This window comes from Eptatretus burgeri, chromosome 4 (genome assembly GCF_056783735.1).
Source record: "Eptatretus burgeri isolate ZD-2024b chromosome 4, Ebu_testis_v1, whole genome shotgun sequence".
Lineage (NCBI taxonomy): Eukaryota > Metazoa > Chordata > Myxini > Myxiniformes > Myxinidae > Eptatretus > Eptatretus burgeri.
The window spans coordinates 140,940,490-140,955,629 of NC_140964.1; the positions used below are offsets into that span (position 1 = coordinate 140,940,490).

At 47.3% G+C, this 15,140-nt stretch overlaps 1 protein-coding gene across 1 annotated transcript in view; it reads right to left on the reverse strand.

Moving 5' to 3' along the window:
* HECTD4 (HECT domain E3 ubiquitin protein ligase 4) overlaps positions 1–15,140 on the reverse strand; it is a 525,771-nt gene that overhangs the window by 499,370 nt on the left and 11,261 nt on the right. Inside the window, exons 2-5 of the mRNA XM_085880170.1 lie at positions 9,343–9,523; positions 1,419–1,538; positions 919–1,023; positions 433–596 (exon numbers count right to left, since the gene is read on the reverse strand). Coding sequence (XP_085736296.1) covers positions 433–488 — 56 coding nt within the window. The 5' untranslated portion in view covers positions 489–596; positions 919–1,023; positions 1,419–1,538; positions 9,343–9,523. The remainder of the gene's footprint in view (positions 1–432; positions 597–918; positions 1,024–1,418; positions 1,539–9,342; positions 9,524–15,140) is intronic.

Genomic DNA, 15,140 nt, shown 5'->3' on the forward strand with positions numbered 1-15,140 from the left:
CAATAACATAAAAATCTTTGTTTCAAGATATTTATTTAAGACAAAACAATGACTAGGTGTGAAGCAAATCCATAGTTATTCATTAAACCAAACATGAATTTCTGATTCTGTGGATCTTTAAATGAATTTTTTTTTCTCGATCATAAAGTGATGATTGTGGACGGACTGACGGACAGACTTGAACCAATTGGTTAACTCCGCTTTTTGCTTCGTGCGTGTGGGGTAAATTCCATAAAACAGATAAAGTGAAATAAAATAATTAGAAAATATGACATTTCATTGTGATTCATCAAAAACATTTGACAAAATGATATCACATTCTGGATCAAATTTGTTTATTTGTCGGATGAATACACAAACTGTTCTGTGGTGAAGGGCAATTTTTTGTTCAGACAAGAGTGCTAAGAAATTTGAAAATTGCCAGATTGTCACCTTTGTAACAGCTCTGAAGAGAGTAGTTCTTTGCAAGTTTCCTCCTCAGGTGTCATTTCTGGCCCACGGTTAAGCACGTGGAGAAGAGAGCAGGAGAGTGAAGCCAATGTGAGGGTAATGTCCACCAGAAAAGGAAGACCACCTTCACCTTCCTCCTCATTCTCCTATTATGGAAGTGAGACAACAAAGTTGATGTTTTCTTATTCACATCACCTTATCCCTGAATTCATATCAAATCTAGTAACCAAGTGGCATGTCCATTCATTCACATGATGGGTAACTATTGCAAGTTGGGAACAACTCTCATTTAAATGTTGTCTTTGCTTCCACACATTTTCAGTTTCCCTTCCAACTCAACCAAACTTGTTTCCTTTAATCACTTGTTACTCCATCACATCTCTTTCTCAATCACCTTTGACTCCTCCATACCCTCCCTCTTTCATTTCCGATTTACTGCAATGCCTCTTTCAGCCTCCCAGAACATACTTGTGCCCTAACAGTGCAAGCAAAACCCCAAACAATGGAATCTGGTGTGTTGTATTCTCTTCCACTCTTCACTTCAAACACAAATGTCACCGAATCTCCCACAACCTGAAGGGACATGCAAACAAAATAAAAATGACTATACAGGATGAGAAAGACAAAACATGCATCAAGTGCTCTTTCTGGCTGGGATATTTTAATAAATTGTCACTTCGCCTTTCCCTCATCATCACACGTGGATCTCCAAATTCCCATAATCAATAAACAATTCCCCTGTCTCTCCCATCAATAATGAATGTTTGGCTTTTCATTTTTTAATCCCCATGCTGCCTTCTTTAACTGCTATCACGCCTATCTTCCAGCTGCCTCCTTTTTGCACTCTCCTCATATTTCTGAGCACTTTTTTGATTATTCAACCATCTCCTTTGAATATGATTCCCAATTTCCAAATAATTTTGAAGCTGTTTTCAAAACTCTGAGCTTTCCATTCCCCGACTGCTCACCCGAACCAGCTTTTTGGGCCAGGCAGATCCAAGGGCAGTATGACCTCCAAAACCTTGGCTGTTTCCTCCATACTCTCCAACCTTTCTTCCTCCTGTGCCAATTCCTGCATAAACCGTAAGCTGATGGGATCAGAGGAAAGAAGGACAAAAAGGATCAACAATGAATGACTAATATATAATGATCATGGTAATGAAAGCCAATATCAAGACTAAAAATGAACATGCATTGCAATGTTATGAGAGGAAATATGAGATGTAGAAAAAGGAAATTTGACCCAACATGCCTGTGCTGTATCCATATCCCATTATTTAATCTCCCAACATATTTAATTTAGTCAATTACTTAATTTATCAATAAACCAAACTCAATCTGGTTTATTGAAAAATTAATATCTCCACATGTTCTGAGACAGGGGTAAATAGACATCTGGGTCGGGCCTGGGGAGTCATGGATTCACTGGATTCACTGGATCATGGGGTGTGGCACTGTCAGTACCAATGCAGGCCAACTTAAGTCCAAGTATTTAAGTCCATGGTGCTTCCATTCTTGCTCTAGGAATGTGAGACTTGGACTCTCACCAAGTATCTGAGACGGAGACGTACCTCTTTTGGTACCAGATCTCTTCAGAGAATCCTTGGCTATCGCTTGTCAGACTTTGTGTCCAAGAGAGTCAGATGAGATTTATTACCTGTATAGTCTGTGAGCATCAGCTGCAGCTGTATGGACATGTAGCTCGTTTTCCCCTACGCTGATCCTGCTCACAAAATTCGTGAGGGAGCCTCATGAGTAGAGGATGCCAACGGGCTGACTACATGCCTTGTGGTTGCAGCAGGTGAATCGACATCTCAAGGAGATGGGCCATGCATCTACCTGTGGGGTGGCCAAATAGAGGCCCCTGGAGTGCCAGCAGAAAGTGGATGCAGTGATGCACTGCTCCGGCGCATGCTCCCAAAGCTGACCTGACCAAACTCGGTGGCATAAAAGGTTAAAGAGTCCACCCTGAGTTTGGGAGGTGGAACAGTTCGAACTCTGGCTGAGCTATACCAAAGATTTTTTAAAGGGTACGTGCTGCTTCCTTGCTTGACACTGAGCATTTAAAAAGGAATAGAGCACAGACAAACAACCGTATGTTTTGAACGCTAATGCAGGGTTTGATGGGTCTAATGGGAAATACCTCCTGCATTTAAGTTCATTGAAAGGGAAATCGTATTATTAATTACCAGCAACATACAACCTGTCGCTTTGCTGGCAGGAATGTGAAAAGGTGGGGGGAAGAAAGAGGGGGGGGAGAGGAGAGAGTGAGAGAGAGGGAGAGAGGAAGGTGAGAGAGGAAGAGAAGAGAGAGGAAGAGAAGAGAGAGGGAGGTGAGAGAGAAGCAGGGAGAAAGAGGAGGGAGGGAGGGCACAGAGGAGAGAGGAGGGAGGGGGAGAAAGGAGGCGAAGCAGAGAAGATGGAGTGGAGGGACGGGAGCGGAGGGGAGAGGATGGAGGGAAGGGAGGGGAAGGGAGAGGACGGATGGAGGGTGGGGAGAGGATGGAGGGAGGGGAGGGGAGAGGATGGAGGGAGGGGAGGGGAGAGGATGGAGGGTGGGGAGAGGATGAAGGAAGGAGAGGTGAGAGGATGATGGGAGGGGAGGGGAGAGGAGAGGACGAAAGGGAGGGGAGGGAGGGGAGACAATGGAGAGGGGAGGGAGGGGAGGCTAGGAAGGGGGTAGAGCGAGGAAGGGGGGGGAGAGCGATGCCTCACCAAATGTTGCTATATACTGCAGGAAGGAGGGGTGCGAGGAGGGAAGGAGAGGGTGAGAGAGAGAAAGATAGAGAGAGGGAGGGAGGGAGACAGAGACCAAGACTGAGACAGTGAGAGAGGGAAAGAGAGAGATTGAGAGAGGGTGAGGGGAGGGGGAGAGAGGAAAAAATAAGAAAGAAAGGTGGAGGGTGGAGGTGGAGTTAGCAAAGAGAATATGTTATGCTTAATGACCAAAGACACACACACACACACACACACACACACACACACACACACACACACACACACACACACACACACACACACACACACACACACACACAAACTCATGTCAGAACAGCAATATAAATAACGACACAACAGAGTCTGTGAAGTAATCTGCTGGCACCTCTGCAAAAACTTCCCAGTTCCAGAGTTCCAGAGATATCCCAGTTCCAGAGAATGTGGGAACATGGACCAATAGCAATCAATGAAAAAATGGAAGTACCACTTATGTATGACCTAATGATCCCATCAAGCGTGAGCATCGAAAACAAAGCATTGTGACCAGATATCATACTTAGGTACAAAAAAAAAAAAAGAGAAGAAGGCATTGCGAAATGAGGTGTGAATACCAGTGATTTTGGACTAAACAATGCAGAAATCAACAAAAACACCAAATACCAAGACCTCAAGAATGAAGTGAAAAGATCCTGGAAACTGATGAATGCCAAAGTTGTACCAGTGAGAGTTGGAGCTACAGGAATGATGATGAAGAACCTCACAGATGTAGTAAAAAAAACACCCCTGCAAATATGACGACAAACAAACTATAGTGGAAAGTTGTCCAGGGCTCAGTGATGATCCAGAAGAGGCACAAAACTTTGAGAACAGAAAACTTCACAGCCTGGTCCATGAATCATGACCCCTTTCTGAAAAGAAGGTGGATACTTTGAGCCGGCCCAGGGAGGACTCTTCCACATTCTGAAACTTGCATATGCAGAAACCAATCTAAAATCACAACCAATCACTTCCGGTTCTGGGTTTGAAGAGAAGGCTGGTTCTCTCAGGGATTTTGCCAACTTTCTCAAAGTTAAGTTTCTGGTCGTTATTTGTCACGTTTTAACTGTTTATTTTCTCACGTATATGTTAACTGTGTGTTCCTTGTTCGGTTTTGTTTCAAACATCGTGACATTTTGTGAGTTTTCGTCGACCTTGTCTTATCAGGCTCCTTGAGGGCGACTCGGTCTTCCCATCTAGGCGAACGATCGTTTTATTTGTATTCTCTCCCTATTACCATCAATTCCTATTTCTCCACTTTTCCCAACGCCCGCCATCTATCCCTCCCAACAACACCCTCTGTTTCTTGTCTAAAATGAAAAAAATAACAAAAAACAAAACAACCCTTTCTCGCTCTATACCCATGAATAGCGAGTGAGGGCACTGTCCTCACTGCCCCACACCCCCAGGAATACCTCTGACTATGGCTTCCCCTCAACTCTCACCTCATTTTTATATGTGTTCTGTACTGTCTACCAAACAGTGAGGACTCCATTTACACCTCACTTTCCGAAAACATGGACCAACTTCTATCCTCTCATCTGAACTCTCTCTTCCTCATATGTGGTGACTTCAATTGTCATCATGCCGTTTGGCTGGGTGTGGGTACCTCTCTCATCTGCTATGGAACTTCAGCAAAAAGACTTCTGTGACTCATTGGGACTGACTCAGTCGGTCAACCCAGATCTCAACCAACGGTACACCATCTCTTCTGGATCTGATTTTGACAAATTCCCTTGAAAATATCTGCTGTTCTTCCTCCGCTCCAATCGGTTCTTCTGACCAAGTGCTTGTCAAAGTGGACTCTCTCATTGCAGGCAGGTTGGTGGTCTTTCTGTCTTCTGCAGTCTCCTCTCCGGTCTTGCCCCCCCCCCCACCCCCTACTGCTCTGTCTGGGATATGTCTCCACCATATTTCTGCAGGGCACTCAAGGTCCGCCAACAACCCTCTTCTTGTAAAACTATCAAAATCACGAATCACTACTCACCTTCACTCTTTCATTCCTCTTTTTCCCCGCCTTTGGAATAAACTCCCTCACTCTGTTCAATCCCATTCTTCCCTCCAGGCCTTCAAAACAGCTGTTCTCCACCATCTCTTATCTTCCCCCATCCAAAACCTCGATCTTTTCTACCCCTGTTAATCCACCCCAAACCCACCTCTTTCAAATTCCCTGCTTTCCTTCCTGAAAGTCCCTGTCAGGTGAGGACCTGAAAGTCCCTGTAGTGTCCATCTTGTTTACCCCAGTATTCCACCCCATCCCTCTCCCTTCCACAGAGCTCCTTATGTCTCTGTTCCCCAACTGTTTTGTCCTTATCTCTCCAACTCCTCTTCTCTCCTGCTCCCTTTGTTGTACGTTCTGTGTGTTGGCTCTCATACGAGCCTCGACATTGTATCCAAAAAAAAAAAAATCCAATGGCGTCAAAAAAGTCCCATGCTGAAGTGCCATCCATCCACCCATTGGGACCATTCTCTGAGCAGGGTGTTGCTGCTGCCTAAGCTGTTTCCTTGGCTATTGGGCACAATCCTGGATGGGTCACCACTCCGACACAGGATAACAGCAAGCCGGTACTCATTTTGCCGACCTTGGAAGGATGACAGGCAGAGTCAACCCCACCTGGTATTCCGACTCTTCGGATTCGACTCTTTTGATATTCCGACTCTCAACAACTCAACAGCAGACAGAGTGGGATTTGAAGTCAGGGTCAGAGGATCCCAAGCCCACCACCCTAACCATTAAGCCAACACCAGGCATAAAGTGCCATGGCTGGTGAGAGATACCAACACCCAGCCAATTGGCATGGTGACAATTCAAATCACCAAATATAAGAGAGAGATTTGGGATAAGTGGTTAAAAGATGGTCCATGTCGTCTATGAGAGATGTACGAGTGGATTGAGTCATCACGGTTGGCGGACGGTTCAACACACAGACAAACAATAGGTGAGAGCAGAGAAGTCGTCAGAGCAAAAGGCACTTCTGGGGATTGGAAGGTGGAAGTTCAGTACATGACCAGTGAAGGGAAATGCAGAAATAGAGAACATGAAGTGAAGGAATGCTGAAGAGGGGGAACAATAGGAGTGGGACACATAGCAGGGGTGGGATTGGAAGGCCGCAAGCTTGAAGGGAATGTGGGTGAGGGTAATGACACAGAGGGGTTTAACACCTTTGAAAGATGTAGAGTATAATTGATTGTCATCATGACACAACCTCTGCAAACTGGACATCTCACATTCCAATTTTGGATAAGCAGAGACAAAGATTTTAAAAAATATTCCTTTTGAAGAAAATGAAGAGGAATAATTAATTGTGAAGAAGAAGAAGAAGAAGAGGAAGAGGAAGAAGAAGAATATGTGACATGCTCATGATTTAGAAATAAGGATGTGAAGCATTTCAAAATATATTTAAAAGCTTTAGAAGGAAGAAGGAAGAAGCGTTTAATTCAAGGAATATTCAGTTTGAAGAAATTGATAAAAAGAAGATATAAATACAGGCAGAAGGAATTACAAACAGATTGAGGTTATTGTTTTGGAGTGAAAAACATTTTTTTTTTTTTGGTATGAAGATGGTGAATATTATAAAGTTGAGTTGGAAGCTGAAAGGACAATACTTGGGAGAAGACAAGCGGATCGAGGAACACGGCTTCAAAACAGACATAATCTGCATGCCGACTATCCTCGGGGTGGGCTGAGTGAAACAACAATGGGAATTCGACAATAGAGCACAACAAAGGTTCGATTTAACATAGATAATTAATTGGACAAAAAGACAAACAGCAAAACAGGAACCAAAATATACCAGCAAGACATGACGTGGCATCTCTTTTGGATTATTTTGATGTTGCCTATTATATTGTTATATTGTGGCGAATCTGGAAGCCATGAGCACACAGACATTCAGGTTCCTCGAGCTCAGTTATTTCGATAAGTAAATGTGGATAGATAGCTCCCCGTCCCAAGTCTAATGGGAGTTCAATGTTAATGCGCTGTGATTTATTTTTATAGTCAGGGTTTCCTTTTTTACAACACCAACGAAAACCCTCTGCTCCCGACATTCTCCGCGTGCTCGCTTGGGCACTCCAAATCATGGAATGCGACATCCCCCACTGATTCGCTTGGCAGCGCACCGAGTAGGGGAAAGGTCAGGCCCCACGCCCCCACCCATCGGCTCGCTCGGGCACTCCAAGTCATGGAATGCGACACCCCCCCACCAATTCGCTTGGCAGCGCACCGAGTAGGGGAAAGGTCAGGCCCCACCCACGGCGAATGGGCCACGCCCGAGAGATATAAAAAGGGAACGGAAAGCACGGTTGGGGGTTGGGTGGAGAGTTCGGTGGGTGTTTGGTTGAATCTACTCGAGCGGGTTGCAAAGGATCGGCGCCTCGTCTTCACTAGCGCGTGTTCTGGAGCGCGTGAGGATCCGCCGGAGCTCGGAAGGCTAATCGTCTCGCCGGTGTCTGGATTTGGCTCGCCTCTCACTGGTGCCCGGTTCAAATCAGCTCGAAGACCACACGAGGTGGACAGGTCCGAGGCAGAATCTGGTCTTCAGCTCGCTTTCCCTCCGAGCTGGAGGCCGCAATAAAGACCACTTGGGGTCCGTATCGTGTGTGTGTGTGTGTGTGTGTGTGTGTGTGTGTGTGTGTGTGTGTGTGTGTCACCAGTCCATTAAGTAGCTATTGTTAAGTGCCTTGCTGTACATTATTTGCTTTGCATTCTTAACAGTCAGATAACACTGCTTCTTACGTGCGCCTCTGCCCCATTATAAATAAACCCATGTGTTAAATGTATCGGTTCGTTTTGTGTTTCTTTTATTGGTTTAACACAGTGCGTGTTGGAGAAGTAGCCAGGCTGTTACCGCTGTAAAGGGGACATTTGGACCGACGGTAGCTCAGCGACCGTCCGCTCGGGTTGCACACGGTTCGAGTACGCTAGCGGCTTGTTCCATACAGGTGCCCTCGAGGGTGTGAATACTCGGTAACTCGCCACGTGGATCTGTAGGTATTTTGAAGATTGGCAAATAACCCTGTACCACGTAGCAGAAATATTGACGATTCACGGTCCGATAAGGGACCCGTACTTTTCGGAGTTTTCCGAAAAGGTATGATCTAAATTCCGGGTGATTGGTGGAGCCGACTCTGCTGCTCCATCTATCGGTCGTGCTTGTTGCCGATACCTGGCCCCGCAACAATATTTCTTTATTCTGAAAGGCAAAACATTGTTGTGGACTCGGGGTTCGAGGCTCACCATAGGGGGAAGCACTCAGGTCCCTACGAAATGCCTGGCCCTGAGGCCACCAGGCACAGTCAACTCTGTGCACTGGTGGATTACTAAGCAATCATGAATGCTGTCCCCTATATTTCCGCAGTGCGTTCAAGGTCCACCAAAAACCCCCTTCTGGTGAAACTGCCAAAATCAAGAATCGCTGCTCACCTTCACTCTTTCATTCCTCTTTTCCCCACTTTTGGAACAAACTCCAACACTCTCTTCAATCCCATTCTTCCATCCGGGCCTTCAAAACAGCTGTTCACCACCACCTCTTATCTTCCCCCATCCACAATCTTGATCTTTACTACCCCAGTCAATTCAACCAAAACCCAACTCCTTCAAATTCCCTGTTTTCCTTCCTGAAAGTCCCTGCAGTGTCCATCTTGTATACCCCGTGTTTCCCACACCATCCCTCTCCCTTCCACAGATCTCCTATTGTCTTTGTCCCCTACTATTTTGTGCTTCCAACTCCCACCCCTCTGGTCTCTTGCCTTATTATATGTTCTGTGTATCAGCTCTCACACGAGCCTCGACTTGGTATACAAAGAATAATAATAAAAATAAAAATAAAATAAAAAACCCTGTTCAAAATTCAAATCAATCAAATGAAAATTGACGATTTTATGTGACCATAACCTTTGACCCAATTATGACTTAGTCTTCTCCATATTCTCATGAGGGTTTGCAAAAAATTGATGCCAAAAGCTCAAATGGAAAAATGTTATGGCCTGCGCACACGCGCACATGCACGCACACACGCACGCACGCACATGAACTGCAGACCTGTTCTTCAACTTCAGTTGTGGGGAAGGTGTTAGAGAGTAAATTCAGGATCACATGGCAAAGCGTTTTCAATAAATAAAAGAGACCATACTCACCTTATCATAATCATACTGAGTGGAGCAGCAAGAGTCGAAAAGCAGGAAAAGTGAACGAGCACCAGGCACCGTAAATGTGTCACGAAAATGGTAGTTATCTCTCACAGGATGCTCAGTTTCTATCCGGCGGCCAAATGCCCAGGGCTGTGGGATTTTGATTCCATGCAAGAACCTGTCTGGGCTAGAGAACAAATACATTTCAGTGAACAAAAGAGATGTGTATTTTTTTGTAATCAAAATCTTGGTTCGTGGAAGATCAAATTGACAGCTGAGGAAACCAAGGTCATATTCCAAGGGAGGAAGTAGAACAACAGACAGCTGCAACAAAAGCAAGGGAATGCACAAACAGGCAAAGGACAGAGAAAAGGAATGGAACCAGGATGGGTTGAAAGGTGGGGTTAATGAGGGTAGAAAAATCACAGGTAGGAATGAAGGATGACTTGAGATCAGGTCAAGTCAGGTATGGGAGCATGTGCCAGAGCAGCGAGTCGTTGTGTCCACTTTCACCGGAACTCCAGGGGCCTCCGTCTGGCCATCCCCCAGGCAGATGCCTGGCCCATCCCCATCTCTTTGAGATGCTGATCAACCTGCTGCAACCACGAGGCATGTGGTTGGCCCAATGGCCTTCTCCACTCACGAGGCTCCCTCGCGAAGAGAATCTGATGAGTGGGATAAGCGTTAGGAAAACGAGCCACATGTCCACACAGTCGCTGATGACGCTCACGCACTATGCAGGTAACAAATCTCATTTGAGTCTCCCTCACCAACCGCTCATTGGACACAAAGTCCGACCAGCGATAGCCAAGGATTTTTCGAAGAGTCCTGGTACCAAAGTAATTAAGTCTCTGTCTCAGATCCCTGGTCAGAGTCCAAGTCTCACATCCACAGAGAGCAAGACTGGAAGCACCAATGACCTGAAGAGTCAGATTTTAGTCCTCTCACACAGGTAACGACAAAGCTATACCCCATGATCCAGTGAAAACATGACTCCCCAGGTCCAACCCAGACGTCTGTTGATCTCTGGCTCACAGCCAGCAGAGACATGAATATCACTTCCAAGGTAAGTAAATCTCTCCACGACCTCAACATCCTAACCACAAACAGGTACAGACAGGATAGCAGCATCCAAGATGTCATTGAAAGCCTGGATCTTAGTTTTGACCCAGGAAACCCCTAATCACAGCGGCTCCGACTCCTCATTCAGCACTTCGAGGGCCCTCAAAAGGATATCTGGAGTCTCCACAAAGATGACTGCATCTAATCATCCATGAAATCAAGGTCAGAGATCTTGACATTCCCAAGCCATGCACCGCAACTTCATCTCTCCGACATCCTCCCCAGAAACCAGTCCATACAAGTGCAGAAAAGGGTGGGGGCCAATACACACCCCTGACGAACTCCAGCAATAACTTGAAAGAAGTCAGAGATAGCACCACCACATCTCACAGCACTTTCAGTACCAGAATATAGTTCAGACATCAGATCGATCAGTTTTGGTGGCATCCCACGAAAACCAAGAATCCTTCAGAGGGCATCCCGCCTCACTGAATCAAATGTTTGCAGAGATCAACATAGGCTGCAAGCAGCCCCTGCCGAAACTCTCGCCTGCGTTCGGTGAAGACCCGAAGAGCAAGGATACGGTCAATAGTTGACCTCTTTGGTGTAAAGCTTGTGCTCTGGATGCTGGTGCTCAAGCAGATGGTGGCGAACCCGATCAAGAATTATCCCAGCAAAGACCTTGCCCGGCACTGAGAGCAGCGTCACCCCTCAGTCGTTGTTGGAATCTGGACGATCACCCTTCCCTTTCCAGAAATGGACAACAAGGCCCCTCTTCCAGTCAGTTGAGATGATGCGTATGTTCCAGCAGAGCACAGAACTGCATGCAACAACATGAATGCAGCATTTCCACCAGCCTTGAGAAGTTCAGCATGGATGCCACACATCCCTGGAGCTTTACCCCATTTCCACCAGTTCACCGCAGCCTCTGTTTCCACAAAAGAAGGTGGACCACAGTTGATTGGAGGGTCAGTAACAGTGATTGTAACACGTCTGATGTCCAACTTGACAGCTGGTGGATCAGCCTGGTACAACCGCTCAAAGTAACCGGCCCAGCCGGCCTTCACTTCAGATTCCACTGTCAAGAGCCCCCCCCCCCCCACTGCTCTAACAACAGCACACCGAGGGATGGGCATGGAGGAACGAAATGCGCGAATTCCCCTGTAAGCAGGACGAGAATCACTTGACCACAGGTGATGCTCTACCCCCTCACATATTCCTCGCACATAGGCCTCCTTGTCCACCCTTTGCGCACGTACAGTTTTACGCCTCAGCTCCCTGAACAGCTCAGCAATGCCATTCAGCCTGGTCGTGCGTGTCTGGTCAATGGTATCCAGTGTCCCTTGCAAGACAAAATTATTCTTTGCTGGACGGTGAGTTCCAAGACATCTACCGGTAACATCAAGGATGGTGGTCTTGAAGGCACTCCACAACTCTTCAGGATCCCCCAAAGCACGCAGACCCCCAAAATCTCCACTCAGCCTGTTCGCAAACTCCTCAGCTACCCCCTCATCCTTGAGCTTGCCAACATCCAGCCTCGGCTGGGATGGTACCATTCTCCTGGATTTAAGGTGCAACTTCAGAGTTGCTACTACAAGCCTGTGGTCAGTATTGAGGAAATGAGCACTCCGGTGGACCCTACAGTTCGGGATCATCCTCCAACGACCATCAATGAGCACAGAGTCAATCTTTTCCACACCGCCAGCGTTGGAATACCAAGTCGAGCAATAAGCCTACTGGCACTGAATCCATGTACCAGCCACCCTCAGCCCATGACGTCTTGCAAAGTAAAGGAACTTAGTGCTATTCTGATTCATAGTTCCAGACCCATGGGGACCAACACATGTCTCATAACCATCCCTATCAGTTCCAGTCGATGAATTGAAATCCTCCAAGACTAGAAGAGCATCGTGCCTGGGGCACTGATCAACCACAGACTAGAGCGTGGGATAGAATGCATCCTTCAAGGTGAGATCACTCGCCTCAGTCAGACCAGATACAGAGACCAGGGAAATGACACTCAAGGAGTGATGACTCCTTTGTCTCATAATACGCTTGTCGACAGGTGTTACCTCAATTATCATTGGAGTCAGCTTGTTAGACACAGCTACAGCAACTCCTTGGGCATGGTAAGCATCAGAGCAACCAGGCCAATCGTAGGAGTAACCACCCGCCATGATCTCACCACCATCCGGTCTCGGAACCTCATAGTGCTGCAATACCGATGTCCAAACGCTTGAGCTCAGATGATACCATAGATAGGTGATCATCCTCTCTTAGGGATAATACATTCCAGGCACCCACCCAAAGGGACTGCCTCAGGTTAACCCAAGGAGACCACTGTCTGGTCGGCAATGAGAAGGGCAAGGCAATGAGAAAGGCAAGGCAGAACTTTCACAAAGTGGAGGAGGCAAAAAAGACAACACTTCCAGAGGATAAAAGCTCGACTGACCTCTGGAGCAACCAAACCCCGTGAATTGTGGTGGGCAGTGAAGAGGATACAAGGGAAAGGATGGCATTCTAGTGTCCCAACATTGCAGAAAGATGGTCAGACCTTTGCCACCTCCCAGGAGAAAGCAGATATCTTCTGCGATCATTTTGCATCAAAGTGTACAATTGGTTACAATGAAAATGACCCTCCCGATCTCACAGCTTGCTCCAACATTCACTTGGACACTGGGAAATTCCTGCCTCGTGACATCAGATGGATCCTGCAGAAGCTAGACATAAGGCATCTGGACCTGACGGAATTGGAAATAGAGTTCTCAAAGAGTGTGCATCAGTCCTTGCCAGAACTTCTGCCAAATTGTTTCGTTTCTGCTTTAGCCATGGCCACTTCCCTTTCTCCTGGAAGATAGCTAATGTAGTGCCAGTACATAGGAAGAACTCTTGCTCTGTTCCAGACAATTATAGGCCCATTAGTCTCCCAGGCTGCATCAGCAAGATTATGGAGAGAGTCGTTTACACCACACTGAGAAAACATCTCATTGGAAATGGTCTCATCGGTGACAATCAGTTTGGCTTCCGTCCTGGTCACTCAGCCTCCGACTTACATATCTGAGTCATGAGTGGATGTCTTGGCTCAACAGATGTCAGGAGGGTACAAATGTAGCACTTCACTTCAAGTATATTGTTGTGGTTGACGAAATTCACAAACCACCATTCAGGTCCCTTAGGTGAGATATCTCTGTAAGTATATGTGTAGTTAGGCCCAAATCCATTGTTTCGAGGGAATAAGTGTCATTCAGTCGGGCTGCGACTCTTCAGGATAGCCGTTTTTCTTTTACTATCTTTATTTTGGACCAGCCGCCATTACTACCACCACCAACCACGTCTCAACAGCCATCACACAACAACCACCAACCACAACGCCGCTTCACAACAACAGCCACGACCTTTACCGTCACAACTCGCCACCATTGCATCCCCACCATTCTCGCGCCACTTGTGGGCACCGATACTGGACTCGTGTAGGGCGCGCACCGAGCAGCGTGTTCAGAAACATCACAGACTTTCCGAGAAAAACGGATCAAAAACGACTCACGCCCACTTCTGTTCCGTCCTATCGGCGAGCTGGGGCGATTTGGCCCCGCCTCCAGGGCGTTGGAGTGAGGATGCTATATGCAAATTCATGGATCAAAAAGCATTCATGCCCACTTTTCCTCGGTCCAATGGGGAGCCAGTTAGAGAGGTGAAGGGTCAGAGGCAGAGGGTCAAAGGTGAAGGAGCGAAGCCACGGGGCTTATATAAACGGCTGCGTTCGTCAGTAAAGTAAGTTGAGAGTGGTGCGTTGGAACGAGTGGTCGGTGGAGCTGGGAAGAAGAGTCAGAGTTCGGAGGGGAGAAGTCAAGAGTGAAGAGTTGGGACGAGCCAAGAGAGGAGACGGAGAGGGCGATTAGACGGAGCTGTGGAGAGGTGGCGGCGGCGAAGGCGGACGAGGGGGTGCTCGCGTCGGTGCCGGGAGCTGCAGAGGGAGAGGCCAGCAACGCGGCCGAGGTCGAGGAGGAGACGCTCGTCGCGGGACCCGAGACAGGGTGATATCCTCCTTCCCCCCGAGCATCAACAACCCCCTCCTGTTTCCCCCCGCGCTGAGATAGTGCGACAAGGGGGCCCCTTTCCCACCCCCTACCAGACACTGTCCGCGAGGCCCGCGGAGTTGAGACGCCACCGCCACTTTGCGTCTCATCATCAGACGGGTAGGCCCGACACGGTCTCGGCCCCAGGCCCGTCTACCCCCCTCATCCTGGAGGGTGGTTCTTTTTCTTTTGCTTTGGGTATCTGTGTTGTCGGCGCCGTCTGTGAAGTAAAATTGTATAAGTGTTGCCGTGTGCTCGGTAGTCGGATAGCTTTGCATTGTGTTTCTCTTTTATATTTGCTTTTTGTGTAATATTGTGTTTCTTCTCCTTTTACATGTGCTTTTGGTGTAATTGTATATGTGTGCTTCCCGTTCATCGCGAAATAAATGTGAGTTATGTTGAACTGTTTTCCCGTTTCGCTTCGTCTTTTCCCTTATTGAATCTCCATCTTACTTCACGTAAAGGGTTGGTCGTGGGCTAAAACGCCCGATAATTAATCGAACCGTCGGGGCCGAAGATAACACCGCTCGGTTATCCCGATAGTACGGAACGGGTCGCTTAAAGTGGCCCGTGTCCAAAGTCGACCTGCGGCGAGGTGCGATCGCCCGGTCTACCCTCCGTGTGGGTACTTAGGTAGGTTGAATTTGGCGAGCAACCCTATCCCAC